The following is an 18,371-nucleotide window of genomic DNA, read 5'->3' as shown; positions in this document are numbered from 1 at the left end:
ATTTCAAATGCCACAGTTTCCCTAAAACTTCTGAATCTTTGGTCCTTCTTCTTCCATGTGTTTTCTTTTAAATTTGAGGGAATTAATTTATTAGTGGTAACACACACAAATTTTAAGTGTACAGTTCAATTACTTTTGACAAATGTGTATAGTTGTGTAGCTTATACCTCTATGAAGATAGAGAACAATGACCTCCCCCAAAAAGTTCTTTTTGACTCTTTCCTATCAGTCTCCCTCCCATCCCCTTTAGCAATCATTGTGCTGATCCCTATCACCATAGATTAGCCTTGCCTGTATTTAAACTTCATATAAATGAAATGATAGCTTCTAGCTATCATTATAATGTTTATCAGACTCACCCATGCTGTTGCATGTGTGAGTAGTTTGTTCCATTTTAGACCCGAGTGGCTTTTCTTGTAGGACTATGTCACAATTTTTAATCCATTCTCTTGCTGATGGACATTTACCTTGTTTTCAATTTTTGACTGCTATGAATAAATCTGATGTGAACATTTTCCTTACAAGTCTTTTTGTTAACATATGTTTTTGTTTCACTTGAGGAAATGCCTAAGAATGAAATTTCTTGGTCATGGTTAAATATTTAACTCTACAAGAAACTATTTTTCAAAGTGATTGTTCTATTTTCTATTCTCATTAGTATTTTATAAAGAGTTGCAGTTGTTTCACACTCTCATCAACATTTTGTCCTATTAGCCTTTACAGCCACTCTAGTGGTTGAGTGATGCATCATTGTGCTTTTAATTTGTATTTCCCTGCTGCCTGATGATGGTGAGCATCTTATTCTTGTGGTTATTGGTCATTGTTTATCTTCTTTAGTGAAACGTCTGTTCGAGTTATGTGCCCATGTTGTTCACTGGGTCATTTGTCCTTTTGTAGGATTTTTTTTTTTTTGGTGTGTCCTGGATAGGAGTTCTTTTTCAGATATCTGTATTGTAAATATTTTCTTAGTCTATGGATTTCCTTTCCTTTTTTTTTTTTTTGAAAATGTCCTTGAATGAGCACTTGATTTTAATTTGATGGTGTCTAATGTATTTATTAACACTTTCTTTTACAGTGATTACTATAGGAGTCTTATCTAAGAAATTCTTGTCTTCCTTAAAGTTGCAAATATTTTTTTCCTGTGTTTTCCTTTTAGTTTTCACCTTTGTATTTACGTCTATCACCCACTTTAAATTGTGTGTGTGTGTGTGTGTGTGTGTGTGTGTGTGGTGTGATGTAGCAGTGATGGTTCAACTTTTGTTCATGTGGACATACAGTTGTTTTAGCCAAGTTCATTGAAGAGACTTTTCTTTACCCATTAAACTGCTTTGGCATCTATGCAAAAAACCAGTGGACCATTTTTATGAGGGTCTATCTCTGAACTTTTTAATTTGCTTTATTGGTTGTATGTTTTTCCAGCTTGGTTCTTCTTTTTCAATTTTATTTTGGATTATTTTTGGTAATTCATATTTTCATAACATTTTATGACTACTTTGTCAACTACTGTTTTCACTGGGATTATATTGAATCTATAGATCAATTTGCAGAGAGTTGAAGTCTTAAAAAATATCCAGTCTTTCAATTCATGAACATGGCATAGCTCTCCATTTGTTTAAGTGTCCTTTAATTTAACTAAGGAGAATTTTTTTAGTGTTCATTCTAGAGGCCTTGCACATCTTTCGTTAAATTTATTTCTAAGTATTTGATATCCTTCTAAGTGAAATTGTTTTTCACTTTGCAATTGTCTAATACTAGTATATAGAAACAAAATTAACTGTTATATTAGCTTTATTTCCTGCAACCTTACTAAATACACTTATTACTATTTTTTTAATGTTTATTTCTGAGGGGGGGGGTGGAGAGAGAGAATGAGAGCACAAGCAGAGAAGGGGCAGAGAGAGAGAGAGGAAGATACAGAATCCAAAGCAGGGTCCAGGCTCTGAGCTGTCAGCACGGAACCTGATACCAAGCTCAAACTCACAAACTATGAAATCATGACCTGAACTGAAGTTGGATGCTTAACCGACTAGCCACCCAGGAGCCTCACTAAATTCACTTATTAATTTTAGATGTTCCTTTAAATATTCCTTAGGACTTTCTCTGTAAACAATCATGCCACCTGCAAATAGAAAGTCATTATATCTTCCTTTCCAATATTTGTATCTTTTGTGTTTTTTCCCTTTTACTTTTTTTTTTTTTTTGCCTTATTTCACTAGTTGGGCCACCAATAAAATGTTGAGTGTAAGCATTGAGAATATACATCCCTGACATTTTCCTGATCTTAAGGGGGGAGTTATTCAGTATTCCACCCTTAAGAATAATGTTAGCTCTAGATTTTTTAGTAGGTATCATCTGTCGGTTTGAGGAAGTTTCCTTCTTTTCCAAGGTTGCTCAGAGATTTTAATCATGAATGAGTGTGAGTTTTGTCAAATGCTTTTTTTTTTTTGCATCTATTGAGAAACAATCGTATGATATTTTTCTTTTATTCTATTGATGTGATGGATTACATTGATTGATTTCATAATGATAAATCAGCCTTACATTCATGAGACAAACCCTACTTGGTTATTATGTATATATTGCTGAATTCTATTTGCCAATATTTTCTTCTGGAATTTTGCAACCACATTCCTAAGATCTGTTTGTCAGTAATCTTTTTTAACAGCCATTGTCAGATTTTGGTGTTATGATAATGCTGACCTCATAAAACAAGTTAAGATACAGGATACAAGAGTGTTGATTCATAGGAGCTCTTGTACCCCAATGTTTATAGCAGCACTTTCAACAATAGCCAAATTATGGAAAGAGCCTAAATGTCCACCAACTGACAAATGGATAAAGAGGATGTGGTTTGTATATACAATGGAATACTACTTGGCAATGAGAAAGAATGAAATCTGGCCATTTGTAGCAATGTGGATGAAACTGGAGGGTGTTATGCTAAGTGAAATAAGTCAGGCAGAGAAAGACAGATACCATATGTTTTTACTCATATGTGGATCCTGAGAAACTTAACAGAAGACCAAGGGGAGGGGAAGAGGGAAAAAAGTTACAGAGAGACAGAGGCAAACCATAAGAGACTCTTAAATACTGAGAACAAACTGAAGGTTGATGGGAGGTGGGGGAGAGGGGAAAGTGGGTGATGGGCATTGAGGAGGGCACCTGTTGGGATCAGCACTGGGTGTTGTATGGAAACCAATTTGACAATAAACTGTATTTAATAAAAAAATGAATTAAAAAAAGTTAAGAAATATTTCCTCATATACTTTCTGACAGAGTGTGTAATATTTGTATTATGTCTTATTTAAATATTTGAAGGGGGCCCCTATGGGGCTCAGTCAGTTAAACGTCCGACTTAAGCTCAGGTCATTGTCTCCCCGTTTGTGAGTTCGAGCCACACATTGGGCTCTGTGCTGACAGCTCAGAGCCTCGAGCCTGCTTTAAATTCTGTGTCTCCTCTCTCTCTCTGCCCCTCCCCTGCTCACACTCTGTCTCTCTCTCAAAAATAAATAAACAAAAAAATTAAATATTTGAAGGATTTCACTGAGTCTGGAGCCTTCTGGGCTAGTTTTTTTTTTTAATAGATAGCAAGTATTAAGATTTTTCATTTCTTTTTGTGCTTTTTAAGGTGTTTTTCTTATTCAGAAATTTTGTTCATCAAAGTTTTAAAATTAATTGGCAAAAAATTGTTTGCACTATACCTTTATTATCATTTGCTATCTGTAATATATCCAGTGATGTCTTCTCTTTTATTCTTAATGTTGGTAACTTGTGTTTTCACTCTCTCGTTCTCTTTTTTTTTAATTATCAGACTTGTTAGGGGCTTATCATTTTTATTAATGTTTCCAAAGAATTAATTTTGACTTTGTCAAGGCTCACTTTTCTTTTTAAAAAAATTTTTTTTTAACGTTTATTTATTTTTGAGACAGAGAAAGACAGAGCATGAACGGGGAGGGTCAGAGAGAGAGGGAGACACAGAATCTGAAACAGGCTCCGGGCTCTGAGCTGTCAGCACAGAGCCTGACATGGGGCTCGAACTCACAGACTGTGAGATCATGACCCGAGCTAAAGTCGGATGCTCAACCAACTGAGCCACCCAGGCGCCTCAAGTTTCACTTTTCTTTGAATACTTTCTATTTTATTGATCTGCATTCTGGTCTTTGTTTCCTCATACTTAATTTGGGTGTAATAGCTTTTCTAATTTCTTCATATAAAAGTTTAGGTAACTGATTTTAAAACTTTCATCTTTTAAAAATATAAACATTTAAAATGAGAAATTTCTCCCTAAGTATTGCTTCAAGTGTATCCCACAAACTTTGATGTGTTGTTACTTCATTAACGTCCAGTTAAAAATATCCTCTAAATTTCTTTTGGTTTCTTCTTTGACCCATTTCTTCTTCTAGACCCAGTCTAGAAAGGAATTGGGTAATATCCAATAGTGTAGATTTTTTTAGATAATTAAAAAAACCCCATCTCATTCCTAATTTAATTGCTTTGAGGTGAGACTATATACTCTGTGATTTCCATATTTTGAAATTTATTGACTTCATTTTTGTGGCTCAAAATCAGATCTGTCTGGGTAAAAGTTACACGTGCACTAGAGAAAAATGTGTGTTCTGTAGCATTCTGTAGAGTATTCTATGAATGTCAGTTAGCTAGAGTTAGTTGATAGTGTTGATAGTGTTTAAATATTCTATATCCTCAATCATTTTTACAGCTGGTTGTTCTGCCAGTTGATGTGGGAGAGAGTAAACATTCCATTTTTATTGTGAAATTGTTGAATTCTCCTTTTTTGTTATGTCATTTTTATCTTTCATGTATTTTGAAGCTCTTTCATTACTTTTGTATACATACTTTTATATACAATTGAGACTGTTATGTCTTCCTAATGAATTGACCCTTTTGCTATTATTAATTTTTCCTTTTCATCTCTTTTATTCTTGTCTTTTGCATTAATATAGCCACATTGGGTTTCTTATGCTTAGTGTTTGTGTAGTGTATGTTCCCCACACTTTCACTTTCAACTTGTTTATGTCTTTATTATTTATTTTTTTAAGTTTATTTTTTTTTGTTTTGAGAGAGAGAAAGAGAGAGAGAGAGAGAGAGAGAGAGTGAGTGCATGTGGGGGAGGGACAGAGAGAGAGGGAGAAGAGAGAGAATCCTAAGCAGGCTCTGCACTGTCAGTGGGGAGCTCAGTGCAGGGCTTAAACCCATAAACTATGAGATCATGTCCCAAGCTGAAGTCAATGTTTAACTGAGCCACCCAGGTGCCCCTAAGCTTAAAGTCTTAAAATCATAAGTTAATTTCTCTTTTTAGTATGTTATTTTGAATATGAGTTCGAGAGAGATTTCTTTGGTAGATATTTTGAATTTTTGAATTATAGTATTCCCTTAAAAATGTACTCTTTTTATTTTAGTTATTTATTTATTTTTCAATGTTTATTTTTGAGAGAGAAAGAGAGTGTGAGCATGAGCTGGGGGGCGGGGAGGCAGAGAGAGAGAGGGAGAGAGAGACATAGAGAATCCCAAGCAGGCTCCACACAGTCAGCATAGAGACCAACGCAGGGCTCGATCTCACAAACCCTGAGATCATGACCTGAGCTGAAATTCAGAGTCAGATGCCTAACTGCCTGAGCCACCCAGATGCCCCTAAAATTTACTCTTTTAAAATATTTATTTTAAAAATAGTATTTTAGGGGTGCCTGGGTGGCTCAGTCGGTGAAGCATCCGACTTCAGCTCAGGTCATGATCTCACGGTTTGTGAGTCCTAGTTCCGTGTCAGTCTCTGTGCTGACAGCTCGCAGCCTGGAGCTGCTTTGGATTCTGTGTTTCCCTCTCTCTCTCTGCTGCTCCCCTACTCTCACTGTGTCTTTCTCTCAAAAATGAATAATAAACATTAAAAAATATTTTATTTCTATATTTTAATATTATTCTAATTTTTTTCACTATAATGTTAACATATTTATCATCTGATTTACAAAATTGCTAAAGGTGCTGCCTAAAACTGTTAGATTTTCAATCAAGGTTGATACCAAAAGATATTATTTTTGTATTAATTTTTATACCTAATGCAAAACCACTTCTCTATGTAAAATAGATCAGAGATATTCCTTTTATTTAGAATAATGATAGTTTCCAAATTCTGTGTAAAATGTGGTTGAAAAGAATATCTTTGAATAATTTTATTTAAAAAAAGACTCTTCTGTTATTTTAAATTAGACTTCTCAAGATCAATCTCATGGACAAAATTATATGTCAAAATTATAATAGAATTTTTGGAGGAGTCATACAAGTTTGCTTCAATATTATCAAGTTCATTTTCTTAGTCTGTGGAGAAGTGACTGTAGCCCTCGTCTTAATAAATTAATCTGTGTAATTATTATAGTCACTAACTTTTATTTAATATTAATCATACTTGTTCTTCATAGCTTAGAATATACTTGAATGCAAAGAGGTATTATAAACTGGCTTCTCTTCAATGGGGTTTTTGTTTGTATGCAAATCTTGTACTTATTGCAGATCTCATTTGATAATCACGCTGAACTGACTATGTCAATCTCCAGAATAGGTTTTGTTATTGGTACCACAACAAACCATTGTTGCGTTGGTCTATCTATGAATTTGTCTTTTCATTTCCTTGAAAGAAGTACATTGTTAAATGCAGATAAAAAACTTCCTTTTCCTTCTTTCTTCTTTAGAATCGAGTTTCTTACTGGGAAACGCCCAGATTGTGGATTGGCCAGTAGTTTATAGTAATGACGGTTTTTGCAAACTCTCTGGCTATCATCGAGCTGACGTCATGCAGAAAAGCAGCACTTGCAGGTAGGTCCTAGAAGAGCTCAGGAATCGTCTCTGAAGTGTAACTAAATGTTGACTGTGATTCATGGCTACACTTGCAGGAGTCCCTCGCTTGTCCCTGGTTTTCCTTCCTGAGGTTTTGTTTCCCGTGGTTTCGTGCTTCCCATGGTGTATTACCCCCAGTTAACTACTTTCAGAAGCAGATGCTCCTCCTTCTGATGCAATGTCACGTCCAGAGTAGCCTAACACTACCTCCAGATGCCAATGTCATTCACCTCACTTCATCTCATTATATAGGCATTTTCTCATCTCAAATCATCACAAGAAAGGTGAGTGCAATAGAATAAGGTGTTTTGGGAGAGAGATAGACCACGTTCACATAACTTTTATTACAGTATATTGTTATAATCGTTCTATTCTATTATTACTGTTATTGATCTCTCCCTGTGCCTAATTTATAAGTTAAACTTTATCATAGGTATGTATGTCTAGGGAAAAAACAGTTTATACAGTATTAGGTCCTATCTGCAATTCCAGGCATCCACAGGGGTTGGGGGAGGGGTTTGGGAGAGGGTCTTGGAACATATCCTCCCCAGATAAGGGGAAGCTCCTGTCTTAGACTCACTGTGATGTTGTGGTTTATAATAGGAAATATACATTTGGTATCTGACACAGTTCCTGGCACAGGTCTCTTAAAACTCTTGGAATTTTCTGTGATCAGAGAAATAAAAGTGTCTTTTGTTATGTTAATGGCGACTTTCAGAAGGCCCTTAAGTAACCTTAGTGTGGAGGCTGTTGCCATGGGAACCATCTAGGTGCTAGGAGGGTGGAAACTTTCAGTACTCCTGCTCCTCAACTTCTCAGCCCCTAGGGAAGGGATGGCCCGGAGGCTGAATTAATTGCCAATGGTCAGGGATTTAATCAGTCTGGACTGTGTAGTGTAGCAGCCACAAGGACACAAAAGGACAGGGTTGGTGAGCGTGTGGAGGGCCTGGGAGAGCAGCGCACCTGGAGATGAAAGTCTGTTTTTCCACCATACCTTGCCTGTGCATCTATCTCTTTGGTCTGGCTGTTCCTGAGTTATATCCTTTTATAGTAAACCAGTGATCTAGTAAAGAAAAGATTTCTCTGAGCTCTGTGTGCTGCTCTAGCAAATTAAACAAACCCACGAAGGTTGCGGAAACGTCCAGTCTGCAGCCGGTAGGTCAGAAATACAGGTACCAACCTGTGCTTTCAATTGGTGTCTGGAGTTGGGGGGTGGGGGGTGGTGTTGTAGGACTGAATCTTATGCTGTATCTCCAGGTAAGTGTCGGAATTGAGTTGAATTGTAGGACAGCTGTAACTGAACCAACATGAGTTTGCTCCTTGGTGAGTCAGAAACTACCTGATGGAGTTGTCATGCAAACAAAACTTTATTCGCAGCAAATAAGGAGATACGGGGGAATGGCTTCCAAAGCCTCCCCAGAGCAAGGGTGAATGGATTCCTTTTATTTAGGATTAGGATGAGTATTTAGACAGGGAAGCCTTGTCATTGTATGTAGAAGCGGGCATAACATTGTGCATGGGTCTTAAGGAAACATGCCTGTCCACACGTTGTATGTTATGTAGATGAGCCTTGTGGTCCTCCTTGGGTGGAGATTTTATACTATAATGAGCTAAATGTAGTTGTCGGTCATTCTAGAGGTCACTCCATGGTCCATCTGTGCAGGTGTGAGTCTGAGGTTAAGCTCAAATGCTCTAGGCCGTCCTGGCTGCTGGAGGTCTTGTCAGGGCAGTGGCTGTCACTAGTAGGGTGGTTTCACTTTCCATTTGCCGGAGTTAAGAGATAAGCTGGAAAGAAAAGCTTAAGGAAAAATGTGGGACAAAGTTCGGTGCATATAAGCAGGTGGGCAGTAAAGGTCAGGTCTTGGGGTCTAGCTGGTGATACAACCAGCTGGTGTCCCAAGAATTGTTTGTTGGTGTGGAGACTTGTTGCCACCCATCCTCCCCCATTGGTGCTAGAATCTGTCTACACTCACAAACCAAAACTGTAGGACAGTACAAAAGCAGGAAACTGTATTAGAATATTAAGGAGACTAAATTGTTAATGCAAACATATAGTTTAAGAGCCGCTGGGGAGAACTTGTGCAAAGAAAAAGATTTTCCCATATCTGTAAATCTACTAATTCTTTCAAGAAATAGTTTTTGAATACTTACAATGAGCCATGAATTATTCTCAGGTGCTGAGTGATCAAAGGAGCGTCCCGTATCAGGCAACCACTGATGGCATCAGCACTTCTTGAGCTGCTAAAACTGTCTTGAACAGAGTAGAGTAAACGGCCCCCAACCCCGTAGGACATAATTCAGGAACATTTAAAGAACATCGAGGGGCACCGAGCCTGGAACCCGCTTCGGATTCTGCGTCTCCCTCTTTCTCTGCCCCGTTCACTCTCTGTCTCTCAAAAATAAGTAAACATGAAAAAAAAAAAAAACTTAAAGAACGTCAAAATGAAGTTTTTACATCTTGAGTAAATCACATCTACTTGGTAATGTTGATACATTGTAACTTGCTATTTTGTTTGGCTTATGTAAAACAGAATCTGACATTTATATTATTTATTACAATTCTTTCTAAAATATGCCATATTTGTGAGTTTATTTTAAAAAAAAAATTTTTTTTTTCAACGTTTATTTATTTTTGGGACAGAGAGAGACAGAGCATGAACGGGGGAGGGGCAGAGAGAGAGGGAGACACAGAATCGGAAACAGGCTCCAGGCTCCGAGCCATCAGCCCAGAGCCCGACGCGGGGCTCGAACTCACGGACCGCGAGATCGTGACCTGGCTGAAGTCGGACGCTTAACCGATGAGATCGTGACCTGGCTGAAGTCGGACGCTTAACCGACTGCACCACCCAGGCGCCCCGCCATATTTGTGAGTTTAAAGAGAGTATTATGAAAAAAAAAAAAGGTCATATAAAAGAAAGGAAATTCTATAAAGGGAACCAATTTAGATCCTAAAACTTTTTCACAGTATTTCAGTAAGGCCAGATGGGATGTTTTTTACTGGAGATAATTTCTCTTCAAAGTTCTCACTTAACTAAGCACCGAAATCATGTTACTTTGGAACTGTAAGGGATTTGAATTATTGTCTACTCCACATCCTTTGTTTTTCACAAAAGAAAACTGAGGGAGGGTTATGTTAAGGGACTGGCCCAGGGAAATACAGGGATTTCTTTATCTTTTTTTCTGTATATTTATGCTAAAAACATATACAATACACTATATATTCTGCATCTTCAAGGAAGCCAGGGATTCATCTTATACCAGTGAGTGTAAACCTGACTACATGTAGGAATCATTTGGAGGGATTTTGTGTAACATAGATTCCCAGACCTCACCTCTGGGAATCACCTACTGAATCAGCATCACCTAAATTGGGAGGTAGGAACAGGTACCAGTACCCTTAACCATCGGCTCAGATGATTCTGAGTTTAGCCAGGTTTGAGAAATAATCTGTTCAAACTTCTTCCTTCACTTATCTTGTCCCTACAATCTTTTTTCTCTCTAAAGTTATTTTCACATTCGATCTTCACTCCCAGGTCTGAAATTGGTAAGCAAGAGTGATGGAAAACTGTGCTCCCCTTTCCCCCCCACTGAGAGACTGCCTTTGGTAGCACTGATGTCTTTGTGCCTTTTTCATCCACTGGATGAGTGTGAGCTCCTAGGATGCCATTGCACTAAGGTGTGTGTTTTAAGTTCTGGGAGGTTGAGGTCTGTATTGAGCTTCTCTGTTTCCTTATGTCTCAGCAGGTTTGTTAGGAAAAGGTTAGTTTTATGGTAGACGTTACTTGTAGAACAGGCTCTATAGAGAGTTCCAGGGACTGTAGATGCTCTCATGCCCATTTCCTCTTTTTGGACTGTGGACATCCCATCATTATGTCATGCCTGTTTCAGATGCCATTTTCTACCTGAAGTTATTTATGGTTCCCTCAATGAGATGTGGTTTTGCTCCTCTGACTCCCTTTTGGTTCATTATTTGGCATCATCATCTGGCCTTCAACTAGCTTTCCTTATCCCTTGGGGTTTCATCGCTATTGCTTTTGTCATTTTAGAGACATATTGCCCTTCGTATCTGAATATATTGTAAAGTCCTGTACCCATCTGTCTTTGATTCCACGTATCTGCCTCCACTTTTATCCTGTTTTCTTTGGCACGTGAGGTCTGTCCTACAAAAGGGTTTATTAAAACAAATGGTTGCAGCATATTCTCTCCCGTAGAAGAATAGCTTTTTAACTCCTGCCACCAGTGTCAGATTATAAGTGCCTTTAAGGTAGGCATTTCATCTCCTTCACTTTTGTACGCACTAAGGACACAGCTCAGTGTTTTGCATTTGTCTTTGCTGAATTAGATGGCTCACTTTGCAACAAACCCTAACCTAGGTCTCATGTGCTTCACTGTGGGAAGAAGTATGCAAACCTTCCCCCAGCTCTTCTTTCTTCACTGTTGTTAGAGATGGCATTTTCAAAATGATAATATTCTCTTTTAGAAAAGAACTTAAAAAAATTTTTTTTAATGTTTATTCACTTTTTTTTGAGAGAGAGAGAGAGAGAGAGAGCAACAGACACCCAGGCACCCCTTAAATAACTTTCTTTTTAAAAAAATTTGTTTTGAGAGATAGAGACCAAGCAGGGGACGGGCAGAGAGAGAATCCCAATGAGTCTTGTGCTGTCAGTGCAGAGCCTCAGGTGGGGCTCGATCCCACGAACCCTGAGATCATGACCTGAGCCGAGATTAAGACACGGACGCTTAATGGACTGAACCACCCAGGGGCCTCTCAAAGTACTATTCTTATGTAAACAATTATTACTTGATTGCATGAAACACCCCGTGTGTTTTGCTAACCTAGAAATCGCAACCAGTTTAATGCCTTCGTGGAACAATGAAGACTAGCATCTGATATATGAGCAGATGATATTTGAGCCTTATCAGGTTTTCTTATAGGCATAGTTGATTTTAATGTACTCTGCTTCTAAACCTCTTTGTCCGTTTAAAAAATTAAACTCTACTCATTTTATGTTTACTGCAGCATTTTTTAGAAGAATGAAGTCCTGGAAATAGTTAAAATGTCCAGTCGTAGGTTTGTTAAAAAATATTATGGCAAAGCCAAACTTTCTAAATCATATGTTGGAAGGATAAGACACTGAAAGAAGCTAACAACATATTTTTTAAGTAAAAAAAAAAATGAACTGACCAACGAATCAACCAACAACAACAACAAAAAGGTTACAGAACAGTATCTGTATTATGATTCTGATTTTTTTTACATATGGCTTTTTTCTATTTCCAGTATAAATCTATAAAAGCCTTTGAATATTATACACAAGGAAACGAGAAGGAAAGGCAAAAATTATATACACATTTAGAAACACATTGTTAACGCTAAAAGTTATTATAGAGTTTGGAATCACTGAATTCCAGTTGGAGATAACTAACTTGATACTGAGGATAGCCTTGCAAATATTTCAAAGAATTTTACTGAGTTTCATAATGACAAATGTTAGGCAAATGTAACAGAATAAGAAACTACAAGTCAGTGGGCATCCGTTTGTGAAGAAAATATACGTCATTTTATATGCTGAAACAATAAATCATCTTTTTATACAGCTTTCATTAGATGGATTAAAGTATTTTAAAATAATCAAACATGAATTGTTTGAGAAAATGAAAAACTGTTCATTGTGATTTTGCAATATCAAGAAGCTAATATTTAGTTCTTCTGCTTTCTTGTTTCTCTTTGTCCTTCTCAGTCTCCCATTAGACAAGGTGCAACAAATTAACTACTAAACTAAACATACTCCTCAGTTTCTCCCCATAGTATTGTGATCCTTCTGGGCAAAGTCTCCCTTTTATTTTATTTCTTTTTCTTGTCTTTGATTTCCTTTCCCCTTCATTCCACCCCCTTCCTTTTCCGTAGCTATTCATTGTAGCATGTTTATTGTGTGTCTTTCGGATCCATCTTCTGTTTGTTTATTAAATAAGTATATTCTTGAAGTGATGTTACTTTGTGTGTTTGTTTTTAAAATCTACATAAGTCATAACATGCAGTAAGATTGATAGTTTCTTACTGTTTCACTCAACCTTTTGTTATTGAGAGGTTTTTATGTTGCCATATGACAATCTCTTTCATTATGTCTGACGCTGTATAGTGCCCAAATGTCTTCACAGCCTTCTGTTTTATTATCTATTCTAGCAGTCGTGAACTCGAACTTCTGACATTTTGCTACATTCAACAACAAATATCTTCGTACACATCTTCTTGTGGCCCCATGTGAGAAATTCTTTGTCTCCACACCCAGAAGTAGTGTTGCCGGAGAGTAGAATGTATGCCGAATTTGTAAATTAACTGCTGCCAGATGGCTGTCCAGAGTACCTTTCTGTTTCCTCTCTCAGCAGCCATGAAGGAGTATTTACCATTTTCCTCAATCCTTGTACTTCACAATAGCACCTACATTTCTATTTTTAAACATGTGATGTGTGGTGGGGCGCTTGGATGGCTCAGTCTGTTAAGCGTCCGACTCTTGATTTCAAGTCAGGTCATGATCTCACTGTTTGGGAGTTTGAGCCCCGAGTGGGGCTCCGCACTGAAAGAGCAGAGCCTGCTTGGGATTCTCTCTTTCTCTCTCTCTCTGCCCCTCACCTGCTCACATTCTCTCTCCCTCTCTCAAAGTAAATAAATAAACTTTAAAAAAATGTGATATGTCCTATGTACCATCTCATTTTGTTTTGGCTAAAATTTCAAAAAACATTCTTATGATACTTGAGGATTACCAGGAATTTCAAATCTAGTCCATTTCATTGTCTAATAATTGCATTTCCAAGCCTTTGGGCAATTTTGCTATTTATTGAAGGACACAAAACATACTGCATATTTAAAGGTGATTGTAGGTTTTGGGGGAATGACATTTAGTAGCATCTGATCTTATCTCATGACCCCCAGGAAGCCCTGACATTGGTTGAAGGCATCAAAACATACTATCATAAGTAGGGTAGAAATCACTTTAGCATTTTACCTTTGATTAACCTGAGATTTTAAAAAAATCCCTCTGTTCTTGTTTGTTTTTATTTTTATTTTTTAAATGTTTATTTGAGTCGGGGGAGGGGGTGAGGAGAGGGACAGAGAAGGAGAGTGAGAATCCCAAGGGGGCTCTGCACTGTCAGCACAGAGCTTAATGTGGGGCTCAGACTTCCCAACCATGAGATCATGACCTGAGCTGAAATCAAGAGTCAGATGCTTAAGCGACGGAGCCACCCAGGCGCCCCAGAGCTGTGCTGTTTTTAGAGAGGTGAGAAGAGCAATCATACAGGTATGGAGGATTGGAGTAGATAGATACTTTCAAATACATTTTTTTTTTTTTCTGGAAGCCTCATTAATAATCCATTACCCAAGCCATCAAATTAGACAATGAAACAATTAAGAGGCACTTTATTGGATGTACTTCACAAGGAGTTTCATTAGCACAGGGTCCTTTCAGCCAGCCAGAGCTCAGTACGCATGAGGGATGCCACTTGGTGTGGTGACATTTGGCTGAGGGCTCTGATTCACACGGTGGCACTGAGGGAAAGTGTTGGAGAGCAGAGGTGCCTCAGGGACGTCACACTCCAAAGGTTAGATGTCCAGTGCCATCCCTAGTTTCCATTAGTTACACACCATGGATCTACCACTATGACTCTATCTAAATCTTCTTAAACTCCTATAAATTAATGGGTTGTGAAACCTTTTGGTTATGATTCACTGTATAAAGTAACTCCTTGATTTATTTTAAAATTACCTCTTTCAGATTTTGAAAGCTGTGTTATTTGTTTCTAAAATTTCCTCTTTACCCCCTCTCTCTCAGGCTTCTTTTTGGTTCTTTGACTATTTGAGCTCATTCTCCCATTAACTTTTGTGATAATTTTATTCTTGTGGCTGATTCCGAGCTAGAGACCACATTTACCCACTGCATTAAGTCAATCTGTGTGGTTTCTGTGATGAAGCTATCCTAGGTTGTGAATTACAGCCTATAAATAATATTATCCTTTTTGTGGTGACTGAATATGGCATTTTAGTCCAGGAACATCGTTGACCATTAGCAGATTAAGATAGATTGGCAGAACTCATGAATAGGTTTTATATTTTTTTGTTTGTGAGGTTCCTGTCTCTCCTGGAAATCTGTCAACACTTATAGCCATTCTTGCTGGTAGGTATCATAATGAGGCTTGTTGTGAGCTTTTGTTGGCAGAATAAAGGATCCAAGAATAAGTAAATCCTGCTGTAAAGCAAACCTACCTCACCTTAGAAATTTGCTAGGGCAGGAAAGACATGAAAGGTATACTGCTGAATGCTCAGGCCTGCTGGATATAGCCTAGGCCAGACCTCAGGAAAACTTCTTCCTATCCTAAGACCAAATTTTATCACCGGTTTATCGTGTGGCAAGAAAAGTGGCAAGATTATTCAGGAGCAGGTCCTGAATGGATTTATATTTCACCCTCATCGACTCACAAAGAAAGAAGACACACAAAATGATATATGTATCCCTTTAAGATACAGTGACCCTGCCCATGAGCAAGCAAGCATGGCCCAACCCCTGTTCTAGAATTATAGAGGAGCGAGAGAGTAGTGGGGTTGGGGCTAGGGCTGGAAGAGCTTTCTTCTAACCCCACCCATAGGGGGCATTTCCAGTAATAATTCAGGCAGTGTATAGCACATTATAATTTGCAACTGCATGTGCATTATCCTTTTAAAGCCCTCACCCTCTGAGGTATATGAACATTATCATCATTTTACTGATGAGGAAACTGAGAGTCCAAGCAATTACATGATTTGCCCATGAATTATGCAGTTTGTAAATGGTGCAGTGGTCTTCTGTTATATCATGATCACTCAATATTATAATGGAGACAGATAGCATCTGTGCATCTAATTTTCTTTTCTTTTCAATAAGATAACAGTGCACTTGTAGTAGTCATGTATAATTACTGTAAGGGAAGCTTGGCATTCTGTCTGAGAGAGCAGCTTGAAGTTCTGAAATGTTTCTCTGTATTCCCATTATATATTCCTGGAGGATATACGCAAGAAATGTGTAAAATTATGATATAGGTATATAGTTTCAAAAGCCTGAGGAGTACCATTTCTGAATCTTGGTTTCCTTCAGATTCCATTAACCATTCAAAGATTGCATTGAGCTTTAGTCATCCGGAGTCAGGCTGCTGGAAACCTTGATAAAGACACTCAACATTTACGTGTAAAATAGCCAAGCAAATAAACAAATGTGCCATATTCCTGTAGACTTTGTGGAAGCACTGATTTAGTCAGTTTGGGCAACTTCAGATGGAAATATGTCCTTTCATTGGAAGAATGGATAATACATTTCAGACATTCCTTATAGTTTGTTTTGAAATATTTATTAGTTAATTGCTGACTTTTACCACTTCAAATATGTGTTCTGTCACTGGAAATATGTGGTTTAATAAACATAAAATGAAAAATGTGAGTGAAACAATATAACAAAATAGAAGACTAACTTTAAGAAAGTATTCAGAATGTAATAATCTAGGATTTTTTTTCTTCAAGTGCCTTTATTATGACAGGCAATTTTACCGCTAAAAGGGCTAAATGAGTGAAAAATACATTATAGAGTTTTCTGACTTTATTTAGAAAGTTGTGGAGCACCTGGGTGGCTCAGTCGGTTAAGTGTCCGACTTCAGCTCAGGTCATGATCTCGCGGTCCGTGGGTTTGAGCCCCACGTCAGGCTCTGTGCTGACAGCTCAGAGCCTGGAGCCTGTTTCAGATCCTGTGTCTCCCTCTTTCTCTGACCCTCCCCTGTTCATGCTCTCTCTCTCTCTCTCTCTGTCTCAAAAATAAATAAATGTTAAAAAAGTTGCTTGTTTTCATCTTTAGAATTTTCACTGAATCAGACTTGTGTTGTATTTGTTATTAAGTGGTATTATCACATCAATTTCCAAGAATTTTGGAATTTTGAGTTGTCACTTATTTTTAAATCCTATTAGAGTTGATTTTTCAAAATTTTTATCTTAATTGCTTGTTATATTATAGACACTTTCTTTTTTAAATGTTTTTCTGTTGGCCAATTGTGGATATTGTGTTTTATTTTATTGAACCATAGAGCTCTGACATTTACTAACAAGAGTTAAATGGTTTTTTCTTTCTTTATAAGACCATAAACATTTAGTTGCCTTAATTATCTTAACTTCTTTTCTGTTTTTTAAATGTTTTCTTTCATTCTTTTTTTTAATGTTTATCTATTTATTTTGCATGTGCGTGTGCACAAGTGGGGGAGGGGCAGAAAGAAGGGGAGAGAGAGATTCCCAAGCAGGATCCCCAAGCCTGATGTAGGGCTTGATCTCATGACTGTGAGATCATGATATGAACCAAAGTCAGGAGTCAGACACTTAACTGACTGATTCACTCAGGCAACCCAATGTTTTTTTTTTTTTTTTCTCTCTATTAAGGAGTTTTTAGATTAAAAATCACAGTCAATTAAAAAAAACCTGGTTGATTTAAAAAGTTCACCCTATAAAAAATATTAACAGTATTAAACTAGTGTCTTAAATTCTGGAGGGGAAGGAGGGTGTCTTTGTGCTCTTTAATTCTAGTTTCACAGTAATGCCTTCAAGATTTTCACAAAATTCTCATGAGGCAGAGTTTAGTCTTTGGTGGAAGCAATGGCTTTTCAATGCTGTCTTACAGGTAGGCTCTGAGAGCTCTCTATGTGAGTCTGACACCGAGATTATGGAGTTAGAATCTGCCATTTTATTCTGAGATTCTCTTGCTTAACTTACTATTATGATAACAATGAAAATTCTTTTTTGAAAATGCAGAATGCAGACTGGGCAGTCTTTGGTAAGCCTCATCCATTTCCTTTCATTTCTTAGTTTCTAGAATTCTAGTTGCCTAGGTTAGTATTATCATAAGATGGGCCATCACTCTGTAATTTCTGGTTCTGATACGGCATTCCTATAGGATCTTCTAGTTTTTCTGGATCTTGCTATCCAACTATGCTTTTCATGTTATAAATTTTCTAGATTGATACGTTCAGGGCCAGATTTCCCATGAAGATCATGAATCTTAACCTTCAGGGGCCCTCACTTGAGTGGAAGTCTTTCAAAGCTCTGTACCTAATTTTGTTTTATAATTTTATGTTATTTTTTCTTTAAAGAGGGTCCCTAAAATTGTATAAGCTTTAGTCTCTATCACACTCGGATCAGCCTCTGGCCAATATGCTAAGTCATTGAAACTGGATGAAAAACAACAACAAAGATATACATGGACCTTCAAAAAACTTATTCAAGGTATCTGGAAGGGCCACATATTCTCTCCTGGTGGACTAAATGATCTGGACAACTATGCTAACTAGTGGGACTGTGTATCTAGAACCAGATGCACAGCTAAAGATCATGAAAGCATCAGAGTAGAGTTTTAGAGGCTTGTAGTCCTTGACTGAGTTCTATTTTGTAGATTTTCAGACTTTTGGTGAAATTTGCTTAGAAAAGTGGATAATTTCAAACATTAGGAAATTTTTGTGGCATGTAAAAT

General features: G+C 37.4%; 1 protein-coding gene across 1 annotated transcript in view; it reads left to right on the top strand.

Annotated features, from left to right (window-relative positions):
• KCNH5 (potassium voltage-gated channel subfamily H member 5) overlaps nucleotides 1-18,371 on the top strand; it is a 314,764-nt gene that overhangs the window by 21,475 nt on the left and 274,918 nt on the right. The window contains exon 2 of the mRNA XM_040477339.1: nucleotides 6,699-6,822. Coding sequence (XP_040333273.1) covers nucleotides 6,699-6,822 — 124 coding nt within the window. The remainder of the gene's footprint in view (nucleotides 1-6,698; nucleotides 6,823-18,371) is intronic.

This window comes from Herpailurus yagouaroundi, unplaced genomic scaffold, assembly GCF_014898765.1.
Source record: "Herpailurus yagouaroundi ecotype Mexico unplaced genomic scaffold, PumYag 141, whole genome shotgun sequence".
Classification (NCBI taxonomy): Eukaryota; Metazoa; Chordata; class Mammalia; order Carnivora; family Felidae; genus Herpailurus; species Herpailurus yagouaroundi.
Note: the sequence above shows the minus strand (reverse complement) of the source record. Positions and strands in the feature narration are given on the sequence as shown.